Here is a 23,472-nt window from a genome sequence, read left to right as displayed (position 1 = left end):
CCTTTACAAAATAAATTTGTCGGTACGTTTTTTTAACTCATAAACAGTTAACCGTATAACCCTGGAATGTTTTTATTTGAGGCCCCTATGTCCTAACTTAGAAATATAGGTCAAGGTCAAAGGTCAAGGTCATATTTTAGATTTTCATATGTCTTTGATTTCCCTATAATTCTTGAATGGTTAAAGATACAGAAAATTTAAGTAGTGAAAAATGCTAAGTACTTCAAGGGGCAACTTTGGTACATTATGACTGTATTGGTTTTACCATTATGTAAGGGACATAACCCCCATTGGTGGTTTATAAAAAGCCATTATTAGGCAAAACTCTTAAACAAAAGGTCCTTGGCCCATACGGTCTTTTGCAATGACATTGTAGAGCAATGACCTTGACGAAGGGCACAAGGTCAAAGGTCAAGGTCATGTACTAAGAGGCAAATTATGTGATTTTTGGCACTATTTAAAGAGTTTTATTTGTGTTTGAATTCAAACCAACCAACCAACCAACCAACCAACCAATCAACCAATCAATCAATCAATCAATCAATCAGTGCATGGATGTTTCAGTCTCATGTGCTTAATATGGGGTCCAAGATCTCTTGTTTCTTTTTTGCTTAGTTCAAGAGACCCTATCCAACGCGTTTAACCAACCAACCAACCAATCAATTGATCAATCAATAAATCAATCAATTAATCAATTAATTAATTAATCAATCAATCATCAATCAATCAATCAATCAATCAATCAGTGCATGGATGTTTCAGTCTCATGTGTTTAATGTGGGGTCCATGATCTCTTTTGTTTCTTTTTTGCTAGTTCAAGAGACCCTATCCAACGCGTTTAACCAACCAACCAACCAATCAATTGATCAATCAATAAATCAATAAATAAATCAATTAATCAATCAATCAATCAATGCATGTTTCCGTTTCATGTGTTTAATACGGGGTCCAAGGTCTCATTTGTTTTTTTTTTCACCTGTCTCAAGGGACACTATACCACGTGTTTAATTGATCAACCAACCAACCAACCAAATAATCAACCAACCAATCAATCAACTTATCAATCATCTTTCACTCTCGTGTGTTTAATACGGGGTCCAATTTCTCATTTGTTTGGTTTTTTTTCGCTTGTTTCAAGAGACCTTATCCCAAGTGTTTAAGTTATAAACCAACCAACCAACCAACCGACCAATTAACCAACCAATCAATCAATCAATGTGTATGACAGTTTATTTAAGACAGTATATTTAAAACAATATGGAATTAAAAAACTCTCAATTATTCAAGAAGAATTCAATTTTAATATTGTTTTTACATCTCTTCTGAAAAAAAAATCCACATGTACTCTGAAACTACAAGTCCGATCGACCTAAAAATTTGCAGTCAGCAGGGAATACATGTATTGAAAGTTCATAAAACAACGTGGTGCAGATATCTCTCAAGAATTTTCCTGTAGAAAAAAATGGCAATGCCGTAAAAATCGCTTGCTAGGTCCGTAAATCTCAGTGAAATCCTACAATAAAATGTCCGCTCCTAGATTGAAATACTTATCTGTGTTACAAACTGGTGCTGAGAAATGTACATTATAAGAAAATAATCATTCAATGTTTTGAAGTTACACCGGATCAATTAAATCAAAATCATGCACTTCTGGTGAACTGTGATCAAAATGTCAATCTCCTACAATGACAAAAGAAATAACGTTGTGTACATGCCGTCTCTATATACATGTTGTCTGTTCAACATCCCCACCTGAAAAGAAATAAAAATTACACCGTCAATTTAAGCAGCATAACACAATAAAACGTCGTGTTAAATAATACCTATAATCAGGATTTTTGAATATAAATTTGTTCTTGTATTACTCCGGAAATCGTGGTACCCGAAATCCGGATTTAAAAACATGAAATCCGAGGTCCCAAATTTCAGGAAAGAAATTTGAATCCCGACATCCCGAAATTTGAAAAAAAAAAGAGTTCACGGATCCCGAAAGGATCGATCCCGAAATCCCGAGCTTAAAAACACCCGACGTCCGAAAAAGGTCCCCCCTCCACTAACTTTGAATACCAACTAGGCTATTGCTCGCATTAACACGTTCTTGGTAGTCAAACTCGCATGCAAAATAATTAGCAATTAAGGTGGTATTTCAGCAAGGTTAAAACCCAACAATCATGCAAAATGCTCAACTGTTGAATTCAAAACATGCATAACAAATATCCAATACCTCGAAGACACATTATAAGTTCAACACCAAAAAAAATATATACTAAAAACTCAACGATGTTTAAAAATCAATAAATCTGGATGACACCTACCTTCAATTTTGATTGCGATCATTTTACTAAAATTTAGGCATATTCAACAAAGTTTACATGGGTACCGAAATGACCACATTAGGTGTCGATTTGACCAAGTGCCGATTTCACTACACCCGGGTGGCGATTTTACAAGGTGCCGATTTGGTCCTAGATTTTACCGTCAAACTTATTTTTTTCAGGGAATTTGTTAGACACCTCCTCCTACCTACGCCCTCTCAATTTATGTTGAAAACATGATTATAATTTATACTGCTGAATAACACATCCACTATTAAACAGAAAATTCAAATTCAAAGATCTTCATTACAGAATGAGATATGACTAAATCCGGAATTTATATCCAGACAGGCCGGAGTTGATTAAGTATTAAAAAAGTTAGTCCGGTTTCCACTTCCGCTGCATGCTTTGCATACACACACTTACATGTATACGTATCTCAAGGTTTGACATTTCGAAGTTAGTTTGTACATTATTGAAGAAACAGTTTTCTATCGTCGTTCATCCATCGTTCTTTGGGTAAGCACAACGAAGTATCCGTTTACTTGTTATTGTCAAGGACGTATATTGCGTCCACACGGACCACAGGCACTTGTTTAATTATGAATTAACAGGTCAGGAATAACCACCAATTGGTGGATTATACCTCGATTGACGTATAATCCACCAATTGAAGTATATTGGTATAGACCAATTGACGTATAATGCATTTTTTTGTAATAAAATGCTAGTGTGGGATAGGAGCATGATTATGCAACTACCAACCTTTTTTATGACCCTTATTGAGTCCTCCAAAAATTTCAGTTTTGTCAAAGCCTGCTGCATCTCTTGAGATTGCATGTGTACAACAATTCTTTTGTTGAAACATTTGTACTATTGACCATGATTGACTTTTGATAATGAAAGTCAAGTATTAACAAAGAGCTCCATTCACCTGTGTAGTTGTACTCATGATCACATGACTGCAGACAGCGGTCTCACTAATTAGCAACAACAAGAATTTTAGCGACAACAAGCGTCAACAAGCGACAAGAAGCGACAACAAGAATTTAATTCGCTAAAATAATTATTATTTTAGCGACAACAAGCAACAAGAAACTATTTGGCGACAAGAAAACATATTTTTTTTAATTAAAATTAATTATTGCAACAAATATTAAAAGAGGGTGGTAAAGGGTTATTTTCGTGCAACGTGATCGCCGATTTTTATTTCACGTTCATCGTGTTTTTACTTTTTTATTTGACGTTCAGTCGTGCAAGACGGGTGCCTCGTTCAACGTGTTCTGCTTATTTAATTTTACGTGCATCGTGATTTTCAAAGTCTTATTTTGCGTGCTCGGTATTTTTCAAATAAAATTCAAACACTTGGCAGGGATTGTCAAGGAATACTTTTTTTAAAAGCCGTAAACCAATTATATCATAAATGTGTTTACTAAATCGGGAATATCAAGTAAAACAAAGATACAAGAAGACAGTGACTCATGCAGTCACAACAGGTTCAAATAGAAGTATTTATTTTTCGTGCAACCGGCGTTCATTACAGAAATTATTTCACGTTCAACGTGAAATTATGTCTTATTTCACGTTTTTTTCGTGCAAGCACCCCCCCTTTACCACCCTCTTAAAAGAATATGCAAAAGAAAATAATTTTAGCGACAAGAAAGTTAAGATTGATAGAAAAAAATGAAACATTATTTACATAATATTTTATCATCTATTATGTATAACAGCCAGTATTACGTTTAATTATTGTGTTATGGGATTACTTTTCCTTGTGTTTCAGAACATATTATTTATCTTATAATTTGTTATTTAAAACTCTTTTTCGTGCGGGTTGATACGGATGCGATATTGAAAACGCCATATGATTTTCTCTATAAATATTATGTTAGATAGGAATGTACATATTACTAAAAATAATTAAAAAAAAAAAAAATTATATGGACCCCAAGGTAGAACCACGTCCTCGTGTGGGGTCTGGAAACACGCTTAAATAATAAAGATGGCAAAGCGTGGCTGAGAGTTCTACAAATAAAGCATCGAATTGACATAACAAGATTACACTTAGAGCATAGTATTAAGCAAATGAATCAAAATATTATATTCCATTATGCCCGCTCCATATATATCTCCATTCGTTTATTCATACTTTGACTTTGATGAAAACATACATACATTATCTTAAACATATTCTTCATATTTAAAAATTAAAAAAAAGAAGCTCAATCTCTTTCTTCTTCACAAATGTTTAATTTCTTCATCTACCAATATACTAATATAAACTTCACAATCTCTTTCTTCCTCACAAATGTTTCCTTTCTTCGTCTATCTATATAATAAAACATTTTAATTAGACATATCTGCTCGTATATTTAAATACAAATTTCTTTATATCTAATAAAAAAAAAATGTTTTCTTGTCGCTAAATAGTCTTCTTGTCGCTTGTTGTCGCTAAAATAATTCTTCTTGTCGCTTGTTGTCGCTTCTTGACGCTTGTTGTCGCTAATTAGTGAGACCCGCAGACAGTAATGATGTCCATTGACAGGTGATAACAGGTAAATTTGCCAATCAAGAATTGACAAGATAACAATAGAAGAAACTGCAAATACAATTATTGATTAAATGCAATATGTTATGTCACTATACTAAACTAGGAATGTTTGACAAGTTTTCATACCATAATATGGTTTTAAGAAAACAATGCTCCATTTTGGTAGAATAATTTGTTATTCTAAAAAAAAAAATTTTTTGAAAAACAAAGAATTATACACCAATTGGTCTATACCATTATACGTCAATTGGTGGATTATACGTCAATTGAGGTATAATCCACCAATTGGTGGTTATTCCTGACCTGATTAATTCACAGGAGTTTGAAATCCTATCAATAACGGGGTAAAAATATACCAAAGTCGACTATCACAGTAGAGCTTCTCTCGAAAAAAGACCAATTTTAGACTACGGTAGGATATTCAGCTTGTTGTGAGTAACAAAAAAAAAAGAATTTAAAATGAAAAACACAAAAGATAATTGTTTTTAACAGCTTGGCCACTTTGATCTGAAACAATGAAACAAAAAAATATAGCAATACACTAACCAAAGCATGATTAAAATGGATTTAACACCAAAAAAAAGGTTGTCAGAATCTCACTTTATTTTGAAACAATGAAATAAAGTTAAAGCAATACATTAATGTTCCAGACCGTATGAGTATTTGGACCGTACGCGTACAGTCTGGACTGTTATGCATACTTTTTCAAAATACGCATACGGTTGGACCGTAAATGTACGGTCTGACTTATATTAAGAAGTTGGTCAAGTTTATTAGATACAAATGTATATGACAGATCATCTTATGTCTTAAATTAATATAAAAAAGTTCAACAGTAATTGAAATAAAAACTAAATATTCGAACTATTAAAAAAAAATCACGCTTGTAATCTGTTAATCTTCTGTGTTTAAACATTAATTGCTGCCCAGTATGCTCATTGGAATTGTAGTTTTGGGAAGTAAACATAATCTGGGAGGACAATTGTTTCAGAATGTTTATGAACTTTACAAAAAAAATGAATACGCAAAGGAACATACATGTACATGAATACTACATGTAAATGTAAAAAATATGATTATCTTTATTTTTTGAAGTAATAAAATGAAATAGTGACAATATGTACAGGAACAATTTGAATTTATATTATAAACAACACAAGTTTACAGTTTTAACAGTGTTATCATGATACGTGATCATCATATGTCATTTTCCGGATATTTGAGCGATAGTGAAACATTTCAGTATTTGTTTGGTTATGTTTTTTTTCGTGTGGCCGTCCGTCTGTTATTCAGTATTCGTACGAGAACACATATTAAATTTTAATTTCGATAATTTTGAATAAAACTTAACTGTTCACATTTATTTAGGGACTCAATTAAGCATAGGAAGTTTCCTTTGTATTGTGAATCTTTAATAATATCGGAAATTCGATACCAGCTGAATCAGCAGTTGGATCATTTTTTTTAACGTTTCCCCATCGTACGAAAACATTTTGGTCAATGCCTTAGTAGTTAAACACTCCCATTCGTTGTAGCAGGGCCTTTTCATACTAAGTATATACTAGTATAGAAAGTTGTAGTTATGTACATCTCTGTTCAGCTTTCAACAATATTGAAATTCAAGGTCCTCGATAAAAAAATGTATCTTGCGTTCTATGATCTTGCTTGTTTTTTTAACTTACCAGTTTGATTTCTATCAACAAGATATTTAAATACAAATAACAATTGTTTGCATAAAAAATGCTTCCAGGATCCAGCAATACTGATGTTTCTTAAAGAAAGGAAATCGAAGGAAAACGGGTCATTTCAGCTACTGATTTTATTGAGAAAAACATCCGCGGTCACAATGTATTTTTAAATGATAATAATTATAGGTCATAATACGGCCTTCAAGACAGAGCATTGGCTCACCCCGAACAGCAATCTCAGCTTGTTTTTGCATAAAAATTGCTTCCAGGTTCAAGCAATATTGATGTTTCTTAAAGTAAGGAAATCGAAGGAAAAAGGGTAATTTTTGTAGCCATTTTAATGAGAGGAAAAATCGGCCTTATTCGGCTGCCCCCAAACCCCTGCCTCCCCTGAATTTGAGCCCTAGTTACGGCCCTGTATACAGTCAGGACCTTACACGTATGGTTCAAATACTCATATGGTCTGGAACATTAACTCTAACAAAAACATGATTAAGAATTTAAGATTTATTCAACACAACAAAAATACATTGACATAAATAAAAAAAATAATCTCACTTCATTTAGATTTTTTTTTTTTAACAATAGGCTATCCATCACATGCACATGATTAAGATTTATTCAACATCAGAAAATGTCAGTTTTTTGGGGACGATGACAACAAATTATACTTATAGGAATATACAAGTATTTTGCCAAAAGTCATTATTATTATCATAATATATTAATTATGATTAAACACAAAACCAATAAAAAATTGGGCACAAATTGTAGGGTATGAATGTGATTGGGCGCAAACAGATCCGGATTCACGCTATAGCCTATATGGAAATATGTCCCCCTTGAAGTTTTGAAGTCATAAAACAATCACTTTTCATTTGTGGCATCAGATATTTTCTATTATGAAGTAAAAATTTCACGGGAACTTTTGTGATGTCAAATAGGGCATGTAGGGATAAGATATATATTGACAAATATGGTCTTTATTGGCCTGACTTAACTGGTTGAAAACGCAAAATCTTCTATTCTCAGGGTGTTCAGCGATTGATGTCAGTTGGTTTGCCAGACAAGCTTTGGCCATAGGTATGGGACGTCCTAGTCCAAACAATTGTGACGTCTTGCAAGGCATCGAAAGGAAAATTATAAATTAGCCTTTCAAATTGAAGACAAAATAATTATTTGGAGTAAGCTCTGACATCCCACATAATAAAATGGATATACCCAGCATCAAGACTTAAGTATGCAAAATGTTATGCTAAATAAAGAACATGATCATAAAACACTGGGCCATATTTGTGTTGTAAATAAACAAGGTGTGAGATTATGCATGTTATGTTTGATCATATTGACTCCCATAATACATTGCGCCTTACTTTTTCTCCCTCGGCACCTGACTGTGACTGATGAAAATTGTTCAAATATGAGAAAATAAAGGATGGCAGGTAAAAATGGAGATGAAACTTATCTATACATGCTATAGGAGGAGATAAATAAAAAATTAACAAATTGAGGCCCAATTTGTTTTTAGATCCAATCTCTTTTTTGAAGCAACGAAACGGCGCAACCATTTTGAACAGCCAAATATAATCCATTTATATGTAAGTGAATAAACATATATTGGGTAAACTCTGGCGTCCTTAATTTTTATATTATATGTGTAAATAATGTATAAGGAAAATGGTGCGTAATGTTCTTTCTGTGTATTCTTCAATTGTATTTTGCAAAAATTGTAACATGTTCTTGATAATATCAGTCTTCCTTGAACAACTTTATACATGATATAGTTTGTTGTGTTAGCTTTCTTGTATTTTCAGCTTTTGCATTTAAAAACGTAAAATTCTTGATATCTCCTTCTGAAAAACTTGCAAATTTACTTTCAATGGCTGCAGCACTTCCTCAATGGTTGTTATGTGTGACGTCATGAAGTCATAAATCTGAATTTAGCAATGGATTTTGATATTGACCATCAATATACATATGAATAAAAATATAGCGTCAATATATCTCATATGTCATGTATGTACCTTTTTTCTCAATTACATTTATATTGTCTACTTTTTTCCTGACAATATGCCGTAGCTTCATAACAACTCTCCATCCAAGTATCAATTCATAAAAGTAAACCATTATAGGTCAAGGTACAGCCTTCAACACCGAGCCTTAGCTCATGCCAAACAGCAAGCTAAGAAGGGCCCCAAAAATTACTAGTGTAATACCATTCATAAGGAAAACTGTCGGGTTGTTGACTCTTTGGCACATTCCCCATTTCCATTCTCAATTTTATTCATAAAAACGAGTAACGAGACACTCTTATTAACTACATAAACACAATAAGATCCATTATATTTTATTTTTTATTTTCAGATAATTAGCATTGGAGAATAAGCATTTGACTGGTAATATCGTCACAGTTGGTTGCATCCTGTATAATTAAGTAAGGATTATTCAACAAGAATGTTAAGAATCTGATTCATTAAACAAATCTGTTCATACCATCGGGTGCACATGACAGGTTTCTTAATTAAGCACATTCATGACATTTGAGACCAAAAATCTAGAAAGTTATAGGGTCTTTGCATCGGAACTAAACACATTTATTCAAAAACCAGTTGTTGGCATGACACGGGTTATGTTCTTCTCATATATGTTATGATGGTATGATACTAAACCCCTAATGGGAAGGATTGTGCCTGATGTTCATATGATGAAATCATAATCTTTCAGTCAGTTAAATTGAAGTCTGGAGCTGGCATGTCAGTTAACTGCTAGTAGTCTGTTGTTAATTATGTATTATTGTCATTTTATTTATTTTCTTTGGTTACATCTTCTGACATCAGACTCGGACTTCTCTTGAACTGAATTTTAATGTGCGTATTGTTATGTGTTTACTTTTCTACATTGGCTAGAGGTATAGGGGGAGGGTTGAGATCTCACAAACATGTTTAACTCCGCTGCATTTTTGCGCCTGTCCCAAGTCAGGAGCCTCTGGCCTTTGTTAGTCTTGTATTATTTTAATTTTAGTTTCTTGTGTACAATTTGGAAATTAGTATGGTGTTCATTATCACTGAACTAGTATATATTTGTAAAGGGGGCCAGTTGAAGGACGCCTCCGGGTGCGGGAATTTCTTCGTACATTGAAGACCTGTTGGTGACCTTCTGCTGTTGTTTTTTTCTATGGTCGGGTTGTTGTCTCTTTGGCACATTCCCCATTTCCATTCTCAATTTTATTCATAAAAACGAGTAACGAGACACTCTTATTAACTACATAAACAGACAATAAGATCCATTATATTTTATTTTTTATTTTCAGATAATTAGCATTGGAGAATAAGCATTTGACTGGTACTATCGTCACAGTTGGTTGCATCCTGTATAATTAAGTAAGGATTATTCAACAAGAATGTTAAGAATCTGATTCATTAAACAAATCTGTTCATACCATCGGGTGCACATGACAGGTTTCTTAATTAAGCACATTCATGACATTTGAGACCAAAAATCTAGAAAGTTGCCAATAGTTCATTTTCATTCAATACATATGCAACCAAAAATTTAGAAAGCAAGCAATAATTTCATCAAACACTTTAGAGATCAAAAGTTTAGACATCTATCAAAAGTAAAGATCAAACACATTTGAGATTATTTTCAGAAAGCAAACGAATAAGTTGTTAATTTTAAACAGGAAAAAAATATTCAGTGAGCTAATAAAACACATTTGAGACCAAAAGTTTAGAAAGCAAAGAAATTTTAAGTATTCTTCCTTGGACACAAAGGAACCCTTCCCCACATTGACAAATTTGCTCTTAAAGGGGCACTAGCTGTCAAATTCATGGTCACCGATTTGACTCAAATTCTCATATTTGATTTATAACAATGTAAAACTTTTATCCAAACTATCAAAACTCTAAAATAAACAGTTTACAGAGCATGGGGTAGATAATATATACATGATATAGGTTCGTTACGTGTGTATTTTAGTCCAGACGCCATCTAATTAACTATCGATTGGACCTCAGATGACCATATAAGCGATGTAAACATAAATAAAGATATGAATAGATTAAATCAACACGTGCAATTGGTTTTTAATAGGTCTGTTTGATTTTATTTTATAGATTAAAAATATATGTTTCTCATTGCCTTTAACTGTATAAAAATGATTTTATGTGCATCGAATTAGTAATCAAATGATTTACCGTAGTTTCACTTTCATTGTTGACATTCTTTTTATTAAAATAACCAGTACACGTACAATGCATGTGTTGTCAATCTCTAGCTAGGGATTAAATTGAAGTTTACATGAATACAGATTTAGAGAGGTCGACTCATTCACTTGCGGGTGAATTACTAATTATCAATGTTTCTGAGCGTAATTTGACAAAATTGAACCTTTTTGTCTGCAAAAAGCGAATTGTTATTTCACTATTTTACTTTCATTATTGATTGAACAAAAAAAGTCAAACTTAAGATTTTTATATATCTCGTAGCTAGTGCCCCTTTAATGTCCTGGGTTAATTATCAATTGAAAATCCAAACTTTGGAAAGAAATATTCAGTGTAGTATTTTCCACTCTTTAATTACAAATATATAACAATATGTCAAAGCTTAATGACATTTTTATCCCAGTTGCAGTAACTACTATTTTATATTGATACTGAAAATATTAGTGTTTAGAATTTGTCAGTTCTATTAACATTCCATTTTGATTTTCAGATCACAATATAATAACTGGAGAATTAGCAGTGAAATTAGCTAAAGGTCCCAGTTGGCTGCACACTTTATATCTTGGTAAGGATTATTCAGTCAGACAAAGATTTGTGATAAAACAAATCCTGTTATGCTTGCAATATGCACATGACTGGTTTCTTAATCAAACTCAAGTTAGACCAACAGGTTAAACAATGAAAAAATAAATGGTGCCTACATTTAATACATTTAACGCCAAAAGTTAAGAATCAGACATGTAAAGGTACAGTACTCTTAAGGACATACTAAGATTGATAACTTTGAGAGACAATGTGTCTGACATGACAGTCTTAAGGACAGACACAAAAACCAGGTGTGATCTCATGCTGTTTAGTAATTAAGGTTTCCTGAATCAAGGAGCATGAATGATAAACTGTTAGAAGTCTTCATCAGACACATTTTTATTATCAAAAGATTAGAAAGCAAACACATATAACATGTATAAAGTTACCTTCACCTAACTTATGTAATACCAAAAGTTTCATGAATTCAATAAAACTTAGTTTTTGTCGAGCCTGCAATTTTTGTTGCAGAAAGCTCAACATAGGGATAGTGATCCGGCGGCGGGGGCTACGGCGGCGGCGTTAGCTCACTTCTTAAAAGCTTTATATTTTACAAGGTGGAAGACCTGGATGCTTCATACTTTGTATATAGATGCTTCATGTTACGAAGTTTCTGTCAGTCACATGTCCAATGTCCTTGACCTCATTTTCATGGTTCAGTGACCACTTGAAAAAAAAGTTCAAATTTTTTGTAATGTTGAATTCTCTCTTATTATAAGTAATAGGATAACTATATTTGATATGTGCGTACCTTGCAAGGTCCTCGTGTCTGTCAGACAGTTTTCACTTGACCTCAACCTCATTTCATGGATCAGTGAACAAGGTTAAGTTTTGGTGGTCAAGTCCATATCTCAGATACTATAAGCAATAGGGCTAGTATATTCGGTGTATGGAAGGACTGTAAGGTATACATGTCCAACTGGCAGGTGTCATCTGACCTTGACCTCATTTTCATGGTTCAGTGGTTATAGTTAAATTTTTGTGTTTTGGTCTGTTTTTCTCATACCATATGCAATAGGTCTACTATATTTGTTGTATGGAATGATTGTTAAGTGTACATGTCTAGCGGGCAGATGTCATGTGACCTTGACCTCATTTTCATGGTTCAGTGGTCAAAGTTAAGTTTTTGAGTTTTGGTCTTTTTATCTAATGCTATATGCCATAGGTCAACTATATTTGGTGTATGGAAATATTTTATGATCTTTATGTCAGTCGAGCAGGTTTTATTTAACCGTGACTTCATTTTCACGGTTCATTGCACAGTGTTAAGTTTTTGTGTTTTGGTCTATTTTTCTTAAACTATAAGTAATGTGTCAACTATATATGTTGTATAGAAGCATTTTTAGCTGTACCTGTCTGCCTGGCATGGTTCATCCGACCTGGACCTCTTTTTTAAGGTTCATTGGTCTTTGTTTAGTTATCTTGGTTAATGTTAAGTTTATGTGACAGTTGTAATAAAGCTTAGCTTTATACTTAGGACTATCAACATAATATCAATGATTAGTATAGAAGGCGAGACATTTCAGCATGTGCACTCTTGTAATTGTAATATACTGATTGGCATGTCCACAACATGAGTCTAAAATCACATTATGATGTGGGCAAAATGTGTGGAAAAACTTCATTTTGAATATAGAATTTACACAAGGTATACTGTGAAAGTACTTCAATTCGTGGGTATCAATTTTCGTGGTTTGAGCAATATTAACATGTTCGTGGGTTTTTAAATTTGTGGATTTTAGTTTTCTAATAAAAAATAATTGAAAAATTAAAGACTTTAGAAAGGAAGGTTTCAAATAGTCTGGATTGAAGGAAATTGCAAAGTAAACATTGACCCGGTGTGCAAATTGTAGTGATAACACTATATAAACCCATGATAAAGTGATCAACAGATTAAAGACCATCAAAGGTGTTGATTAGGCCATAAACATGTCACCTAAAGAAAACAGTAATATAAACATACATGTATGCTGTAAACGTATCTTGAATTGTAAAAGAAAGAAATAATTATTTCCCATATGTACAAGAACTATGAGGATATAAAATGAACACTTTATCATGCTAGCATATTAATACCGGAAATCTGACTTTCATTGATCAAAAATATTTTTATGAGAATGAAAAGTCAATGCGTAATACAATGTAATGTAAACTGAAAAAAATAAACAATCTTTACCCATTGGTGCTTACAAACACTTTGATAAATGTTCTTCAGTTTTGTCCCTTTATAACCTTATAGGATATTTTGTTTCTGTTCTCTAACTCAAGTTTTTCTCAACTAAATTCAATAGAATGCATTTATATTGTTTATTACCACTTAATTCAGTTTAAGTTCAAATTTTGGAAGTGTCACTTATACAGTTATTGAGTTTTGTCCTGTTATAATGTAATATGCTAGCTGGGGCAGCATCTGTGTCCCTATGGACACATTCCCTATTATTTATCAACAAATGCACAGAACTTAAAACTTAGGCATGATTGTTATGCCAATTTATATGCTATATTTTATTACTTTTTCATTTATAGGTCACAGTGAAGTCCTTGAACTAATCTGGTTTTTATTCCTGGATACATAAACAGATTACACTTGGTAGGAGTCATTAGAAAATAAAGAAGAATATATTGTAGATGTATTAGATATTTTATTCATAATAATATCATTTTGTTTGATCTTAATTATAGATGTAAATAATCATGAGAAGAAGCGAAGGCGTACATATATGCCCTTGCCCCAGAGAAAAATAACTTTTTAAAATGATGCATCTTTATGTGAGAAAAAAATGTGTGTTTTGATTACTTCATTGCCACTATTTAAGAAAGAACTATTTCAGTATTGTGTATGGATTCACATTGACACAACATTGTTACCTTAAAATAATGAAATTATAATTATACATTGCTCTTCAGCTTCATACTTTTTTTGGCCTTTTTTTTTAAATTATTTGAGCATCACTGATAAGTTTTTTTGTAGATGAAGTGCATGTCTGGCACAAATATAAAATTTCAATCCTGGTATCTACATTGATGATGAGTTTGTTGTTAGGTCTTCTATGATGAGATGGATAAACCAGTGAGTTTAGAAATTTTCATAAGTTTTGGACTCACGCACGCTTCAGTGGTTCCCTATATAATCAACCAATTTTTTCTCAAAAGGTGGGGCCATGGCCCCCCTTAATCAGCCTCTGTAAACTTCAACCCAAATAAAAAAATCAGGATTGACCTATATAATATAGCAATATTATCAGGCTTGTGAAAAAAGTGTATTATATTGTCATTTTATATTAAAGCAGACTAACTGCTCCTTGTTTCTCCAGTGACATTTGAATGTTAAAATTGTTTAGTCCATCCGTTCAACAATGAGTTCAATCCATAGGGGCTCTTTACCTTTTGGCTACTTCAACAGTTGCTCATTATTTTTATGCCCCCCGCTAAGTGGAGGATTTTATGCCCCTTGTCTAAGCCGAGGGGGCATTAAGTTTTACCCTTCAGTAAATCCTAAAGTAGGTTTCCTTTCTCCAACTTAAATTTGCCTTAACCAAATGTTATGAAACATACACACAATACTTATTTTTAGCAAACTGAGATCAAGTTTGAATTTTGGTGATGTCACTTTACCACTCTTGAGTTATGCCCTTTACAAATTGAAAAATTGCACAATTTTTAACCGGATTTTTGTGACAAAAATGTCGGTTATTGATTTGGGGATGTACGGCGGGCGGCCGGGCGGTCGGGCGGGCGGGCGGCAATCAAATGTTGTCCGTGCATTAACTCATGAACCGTTCAACCAAAGCTTTTAAAATTTTAATATGTTATTACTGACAACTATACAAAGGTCAATTTCAATAATGGCGATTTTGACTTTTACCGTTCAGGAGTTATGGTTCTTGAAAGGCGGCAATCAAATGTTGTCCGTGCATTTACTCATGAACCGTTCAACCAAAGCTTTTAAAATTTTAATATGTTATTACTGACAACTATACGAAGGTCAAGTTCAATAATGACGATTTTGACTTTTACCGTTCAGGAGTTATGGTTCTTGAAAGATTGAAAAATGGAGTTTTCAGTCGTGTCCGTGCATTTACTCATGAACTGTTCAACTAAAGCTTCCCAAATTTTAATATGTTGTTACTGATGACAGAATGGAGGTCAAGTTCAATAATGACGATTTTGACTTTAACCGTTCAGGAGTTATGGTTCTTGAAAGATTGAAAAATGGAGTTTCCAGATGTGTCCGTGCATTTATGCATGAACTGTTCTAGCAAAGCTTCCGAAATTTTAATATGCTGTTACTGATGACAAAATGGAGGTCAAGTTCAATAATGACGATTTTGACTTTTACCGTTCAGGAGTTATGGTTCTTGAAAGATTGAAAAATGGTGTTTCCCGTCGTGTCCGTGCATTTTCTCATGAACCATTCAACCAAAGCTTTTGAAATTTTAATATGTTGTTACTGATGACAAAATAGAGGTCAAGTTCCATAATGACGATTTTGACTTTTACCGTTCAGGAGTTATGGTTCTTGAAAGATCGTAAAATGGTGTTTCCATTCACGTTGTTGCATTTACTCATGAACCATTCAATCTAAGCTTTTCAAATATTATTATTTCAAAATGTTGATACTGATGACAAAATGGAGGTCAAATTTGATATTGATGATTTTCACTTTCACCATTCATCAGTAATGGTTCTTGTGATATTGCCAGGACACAAATAAATGTAAATAAATCCGGTTTGCTGTCGTTGTGACAGCCTCCTGTTGTTTTGTTTCTGTTCTCCAACTTCAGTTTCCTCCACCAAATGAAATGAAACTTACACACAATGTTTATAAGCACAAAATACAGATCAAGATCTCATTTTGGTGGCATCGCTTAAACCATTCTGGAGTTATGTCCCTTTACAAATGGAAAAATTGCTGAATGGTTGTTTCCGTTTTCTTACTTAAGTTTGTCTAAACCAAATGTTATGAAACTTATTCACATTGGGTATTACCAAGAAACACAGTTTACCCTAGAATTTTGGTGGCGTCATCTTTTCTGTTCTGAAGTTATGCCCCTTTAGAAATAAAAATTTGCAGAAATTTTCATTTCCCTTCCCTGACTTTAATTTGTTTCAACCAAATATCATTTTACTTATACACAATACTCAGTACTCATTACCACCTAACTCAGATCAAGTACAAATTTGGGTAGCGTCACTTTTCTGTCATAAATGGTTATGTCCGTTTATAACTTGATATGATATGTTAGTGGGGGTACCATCTGCGTCTCATGGACACAATCCCTATTTACATAAAGATAAAAAAAAAATGTGTAAATATCCTGTACATACTTGACATAGATGCCTTATGATTGAAAATTTTTGTCATGCATATGTCTTGTTTATGACTGCGTCAAAAAGTACTGGTATGGTTTTTTTTATGAGCGATCTTTTCCGGCATCATCGATAATAAGTTGTCTCTATATTACATATATATATAGAATCATTGCAAGGTATTTGTTATCACAGGGAAATTCTTAGCATACTATGCAGTGGGCTGTTTGTGGATCGCAGTACAATCATGTAGTTGTTTCATCCTTGTCTTTTGGGTTTTGGTGGTTATATGTCTCATTGGCAATCAAACCAACACATTCTTATAGTTCTTAATTCTAATAAGTTGTGAAACTGCAACAACACTGTTGTTGGCATGATTATTCTTCCTGACCATGCAAGAAATATTTGCTACTGGATACCAAGCATAAGACTATCAACATAATTATACTTTTTGTCATCTTTAAATGTTAACATTTAGATTAAAAGTCTAGATAATTAAATAAGTTAAAAGCACCTCCAAACAAACAAAAAATATGGATTACTGCCGTGTGTATAACTGTTTGCTAAATATTTGTCAAATTGTAGTTTTCAGGTATATGAGAATTAGAGACATGGAAACATCAGTTGTCTATTGTCAACAAAATACATAACTATATTAGATTTGTAACAAGTACAAATTACAAACTATCAAACATAGATCAACTGCAATAAAGTTGACAAACTACAATAAACTCATCATAGATACCAGGATTAAATTTTGTATTTAAGCCAGACGTGTGTTTCCTCTACAAATTAAGACTTCAGTGACGCTCGAATCCAAAAAAGTTAAAAGGCCAAATAAAGTACTAAGTTAAAAAGAATTGATGACCAAAGCCACTGTACACTATGCAACAATGATCTAAACACATACTATAGTAATCAATAAAAAAAACATGATGCTTTTATGAATATACGTCAGTCTGCAAAAATGATGACAACTAGACAAACTTTTTAAGGAAGCTAATTTACTTTCAGGGTTTTCCTGATTTTGATATGAATACAAATTTTGATTGCACAAGTATGAGTTGGTGCAATATTTTAACTGTATAGTATTCAGCGCTGTGGAACTGATACATGTACATTGCAAATGTAGTTTACTCCGACACATCTTGTTTCTATTATTTGAGAAACTAGAATATAAGATATTAAATAATATTTCTTTTTTTTTTTCTTTTTCAGATAATGCCAAAAAAAAGTAAAAAGGCAAGAAGTACCAAGGTGAAAGAAAATAAAGAAAGAATGAGAAAAAGACAGGAAAAAAACAACAAGCTTAGGGATGGTCAGTGCAACAACCAATCAAATAGTGAACATCAGAGCAACGCCTCTCTAAACTTTCAAAATATAGATCAGAGCGTCATCTCTCAAAAATGTCATGATTTAGATCAGAGCGTCATCTCTCAAAAATGTCATGATTTAGATCAGAGCGCCATCTCTCAAAACTGTCTTGATTTAGATCAGAGCGTCATCTCTCAAAACTCTCATGATTTAGATCAGAGCGTCATCTCTCAAAAATGTCATGATTTAGATCAGAGCGTCATCTCTCAAAACTGTCTTGATTTAGATCAGAGCGTCATCTCTCAAAAATGTCATGATTTAGATCAGAGCGTCATCTCTAAAAACTGTCATGAATTAGATCAGAGCGTCATCTCTCAAAACTGTCATGATTTAGATCAGAGCGTCATCTCTCAAAACTGTCATGATTTAGATCAGAGCGTCATCTCTCAAAACTGTCATGATTTTGATTTAGATGAAAGCATTATATCTTTACACTGTCAATATACTGTAGAAAAAGATGAAATTATATTAGTAGAAAATGAAATAGAAAATATATTAGAAAATGAAATAGAAAATATATTAGAGAATAGAATTGAACATTTATATGAGTATGAAACTGAAAAACTAGATCAGAGCGTCAGCTCTACAAACTATCAATACAAGAGAAATAAAGATGATAATATATATCAGAATAAAAGTGAAATACAAAATCAGACAGAAAAACTAGACCAGAATCAGGTTAAAAAACTGGATAAAAATAGGATTGAAAAACTGGATAAAAATCGGATTGAAAAACTGGATAAAAAAATTGTTCAAAATCAGACAGAAAAACTGGATCAAAATCAGACAGAAAAACAGGATGAAAATAGGATTGTTAAAAAGAAGTATGAAAATTTGATCAAACAACTAGATCTAAACCACAATTGTCCATGTATAGAAACCGAGAGTGAAACAGTACTTATGAATAAAGTTCAAATGGAACAATATCAAAGTAAAATAAAGAACAAAACCTCATTCAAAGCACAATGCAACAACAAAATAAACACAGCTAAGGTTAAGGATTGTGTAAAAGTTAGTAGATCAGGTATTAGAAATACAATTGTGCAAGGTAGTTTTCACCAAGGAGATTTAAGGTTTGGTTTAAACAGTGGTAAGCAATGTGTGGCAAATTGTTGTTCAGCTCTTGCTTTTGGTAAATTGAAAGATTTAACCTATTGGGATCAGAAATATTTAGATAAAGTTCTGATTTATGGAAACGATTTATATAGCCGTGTTAGTGGTAATAATCATCACTTATTAATATCCGACCTACCACCAATATTAGATATATCAGGCACATTGATGCAATTGTCACTAAAAGAGTCGATATCTGCTGTTATAGATACATCAGAAACCATTGATTTTAGTGAATTTGGTAATTCTTTGCCATTAGACCAAGCTTTACAGGAATCCCTTGTAGATTATGATGCTTGTTTTATATGTGCATATGATACTTCATTTTTAGCCTTGAAACATGGCCAAGATTTATTTTTGTTTGATTCACATGCAAGAAACGAGTTTGGTTTAAAGCACAGTAATGGCAAAAGTTTACTTTTAAAATTGAGCAGTCTTGATCATCTTTATCAATACTGTTGCAACATGGTACCAGGAGCAAGTCAAAATCAGTGGTTTGAGGTTACAGGAGTAAGCATCTCTATAGTTGAAGAACCTGTTATGTACAACAGTGATCATAAAGTTCCTGAAAACCATGAACAAATGAACAACACGAACTATAGCAATATTGGAAACCATGAAACAATGAACACCAGTGACTATGAGCTGCCTGAAATTGTTGAAGTAGAAAACGAGAAAGGTCCAGACCTTACAAAAGTTCACGAAAACATAAACCAAACATTTGACATTTATAGCTCTGAAAGTAATGCCAATGATAATACCAACAAGAATGAATCTGATGTTGAAATTGTGTCTGCAACTGACTTGTCTTATGATTTTAAACCAATCAACACTATTGCAAAGAAAAAGCTTTGTCTCATTGTTAAGATACCAACCAAGCATATTCACAAGCAAATCACCAATACTATTTTTGATATGGGCCCACCATCTACTACAAAATCTATCACAGGTGATGGAAATTGTTTGTTTCGAGCTATTTCATATGCACTTTCAAATAGACAAGAGTTTTATGGAAATATAAGAAAAGCTATAGTTGATCATTTGATAAGAAATGCAGAAATGTTTAAATCGTTTTTACAACCAAGATTTAAAACTGTTGAAGAGCACATACAGACTCTCCAGATGAAAGAAAATAATGTATGGGGAACTGAGTTGGAGATTTTAGCATGTGCAGACCTGCTTAAAACTGACATTTACACTTATTACAATGATTCTTGGATTAAATATTCTTCATCTCAATTATGTAACAAAAACAAAATTAATGTTCAGGCAATCTATCTTCGACATCTAACTGGCATCAATCACTACGAAGTTGTCACAGCTGTAATTCAAAAGTCAAGGTATCAAAACAGAATGCAATCTAGTCCAGTTGGAAGCGAAAAGTCTGAATTTGATAGGAAATGTGAGGTGCCAACATTGAAAATTATTGATTCGGATAACTATTCGGATGATGAATCAAAAGTCTTATCAAAAGCTAAAAAAGAAAGGATAAGGTACAGAAAAGATGAGGAATTTAAAGCAAGAAAAATTTCCACTCTGAAAAGAAAATATTGGGAAAATGAGACATACAGAGATAATTTAATACAAGCAGGCATTAAGAAATATCGAGAGGACAAAGATTACAGAGATGCTTTGAAAGAATCTGGAATTCAGAAATATCAAGAAAATGACAAGTACAGAGAAAAATTGAAACGAGCTAGTATATATAAGTATGAAGAAGATGAACAACACAAGACACATGTCAAACAAGCAAGTGTACAAAAGTATAAGGAAGATGAAAAGCACAAAGAACATGTGAAACAAGCAAGTATACAGAAGTATGCAAATGATGAGTCACATAAATGTAAGGTTAAACAACAAACAGAAACACGTCGTGAAAATTTAAAACAGGAAAACAAACAAATAACTGAAGTTATCAGAAAATTTAAAGATGCTGTTGAGAAAGGTCCAGAATGTGTTTGTTCTTGCTGCTTGAGGCTGTTCTTTGAAAAACAGGTTCTGATCTGTAAAAAGGGGTCCTATGATAATTCTATATATGAATCATGCACAACAGAGAAATATAAACACACATGTACAGATGACTGCAATATTCATTGTGCTTTTGAAGGAACATGCAGAACAAGTCTATGGATTTGTTATACTTGTCATCGTAAAATGATGAAAGGTAAAATACCTGCAGATTCGTTTTCAAATGGTTTAATGCTTGAAGATGTTCCATTAGAATTAAAACAGCTAAATTCAATAGAGCAACAACTTATAGCCCTGAACATTCCATTCATGAAGATAATGGCTTTACCAAAAGGAGGACAAAAAGGTGTTCATGGACCTGTAGTTTGTGTGCCGTCTGATTTGAAAAAAAGTTACTACTATACTACCACGATCAGAAGATGAAAGTCTTTTACTTAAGGTTAAACTGAAGAGAAAGCTCAACTACAAAGGTTATGACAAATACCAATATGTTAGACCAAACCATTTGGAGCAAGCACTTGTGTATTTAAAGGATAAAAAAGTGTGGTATAAAGATGTCGCTGTCAATGACGAATGGATAAACCCTATTCCTGAAGTAAATGATGTTCAAGTAGTGAATGATGAATCTGATTCTGATTCTAATGATACTGAGATGATGGGGAATAAAGAAATACAAAAAGATGCGTTTGAAAACATGTCAAAATCTTCGAAAGTAGGCATTGAAAGGGAAGTAGAAAGTGAACAATATAGCTACATTGATGATAGGTTACGTGGTGTTCAGTTAGATACTTGTTTACAACCAGCTGACATAGGACAAGAGGCTTTAGATTTATGCTTTGATCAAGTATTTAATTTAGCTCCAGCAGAAAATAACAATCCTCTTAGTGTTCTAAAAGAACCAGGTATTGAAGCTAAAACATTTCCTGTGCACTTTCCATCGGGTAAAAATACTTCGGATGAAGACCGTGATGAAAAACTTACTATTGGTAGATACTTTAATCTTCGATTAATGAGTGTTGAAAATAGATTTGCTAGAGATACCAACTACATATTTTTCAGTCAATATTTAACAGAGCTCAATAGCGTGATTTCAAACGTTCAGATATCTCTTAGAAAACAATGTCCTTTTTCGAAAGAAGGAAAGAAAGTTACAAGAGAAATGCTTTGCAACAAGGAAACCTTAAAAGAATTATTTAAGAAAGATGAAGCTATAAAATATTTAAAACCTATTCGTGGAACTCCTCCCTATTGGCAAAGCTCACAAAAAGATATATTTGCAATGATAAGACAGTTAGGAGTCCCCACATTCTTCTGTTCTTTTTCTTCTGCAGACTTCAGATGGTCAGAAATTGTAAACACAATTTTAAAACAGCAAGGTGACATGAGAAATAGTGAAAATATGACATGGGATGAAAAATGTAAAGTTCTTTGTAGCAATCCTGTTACAGTAGTAAGAATGTTTGATCATAGATTTCATATGTTTCTGAACAATGTTATCATGTCAGAAGCTGAACCAATAGGGAAAATAATCGACTATTTTTACCGAGTTGAATTTCAACAAAGAGGTTCTCCCCACACACATTGTTTGTTTTGGGTAGAAAATGCTCCAAAATTTGGCGAAGATGATATTGATGACGTTATTACCTTTATTGACAAGTACATAACATGTGAGATACCAAATGAAAAGAAAGACAAAGAATTGCATGAAATTGTTATGGCAGTACACCAACACAGCAAAAAACATTCAAAATCATGTAAGAAAAAGGGAACAGTATGTCGTTTTAATTTCCCAAGACCTCCCTCAACTAGAACATTTATCTCAGAACCAAGTGATCCAGATAAAGATTTAGAGGACGATGAAGATTTAGCAAAGGGAATATTGTCCGACTTATGGGAAGTTATAAAAAAGCACGAAGGTGAAAACTTAGATGTTTCTGAAATTTTCAAGAAAATAGGACTAACTCAAGAAAGCTTCGAAACATATTATCGTTTCATCACCAATCGCAATACAGTAGTTCTCAAACGTCAGTCAAATGAAATATACACCAATCAGTATAACCCACATCTTTTGAGGGCTTGGGATGCAAATATGGACATACAATATATTTTGGATGCATTTTCCTGTGTTGTATACATTATAAGTTACATAAGTAAAGCTGAGCGAGAGCTAGGATTACTCCTCCAACAGACTAAAAATGAAGCAGAAGAAGGAAATCTAAATGCTCAACAGACTATGCAAAAAGTTGGAACTTCATACTTACACCATTGAGAGATAAGTGCACAGGAAGCAGTGTTTAGAGTAACTGGATTGAGATTAAGAGAGTGTTCAAGGAAAGTAGAATTTA

At 32.9% G+C, this 23,472-nt stretch overlaps 1 protein-coding gene across 1 annotated transcript; it reads left to right on the top strand.

Annotated features, from left to right (window-relative positions):
* Window positions 1-2,720: 2,720 nt before the first annotated feature.
* Window positions 2,721-23,396, top strand: LOC139488756 (reticulocyte-binding protein homolog 2a-like). The gene is made up of 7 exons (XM_071275025.1): window positions 2,721-2,834; window positions 8,919-8,988; window positions 9,865-9,934; window positions 11,268-11,342; window positions 13,889-13,952; window positions 17,891-21,490; window positions 21,660-23,396. Exons 6-7 carry the CDS (start codon window positions 17,894-17,896, stop codon window positions 23,394-23,396), a joined length of 5,334 nt encoding a protein of 1,777 aa, XP_071131126.1. The 5' UTR covers window positions 2,721-2,834; window positions 8,919-8,988; window positions 9,865-9,934; window positions 11,268-11,342; window positions 13,889-13,952; window positions 17,891-17,893.
* Window positions 23,397-23,472: the final 76 nt, after the last annotated feature.

Source organism: Mytilus edulis, chromosome 1 (assembly GCF_963676685.1).
Source record: "Mytilus edulis chromosome 1, xbMytEdul2.2, whole genome shotgun sequence".
Taxonomy (NCBI): Eukaryota; Metazoa; Mollusca; class Bivalvia; order Mytilida; family Mytilidae; genus Mytilus; species Mytilus edulis.
This window is presented reverse-complemented; position numbering and strand designations above follow the sequence as displayed.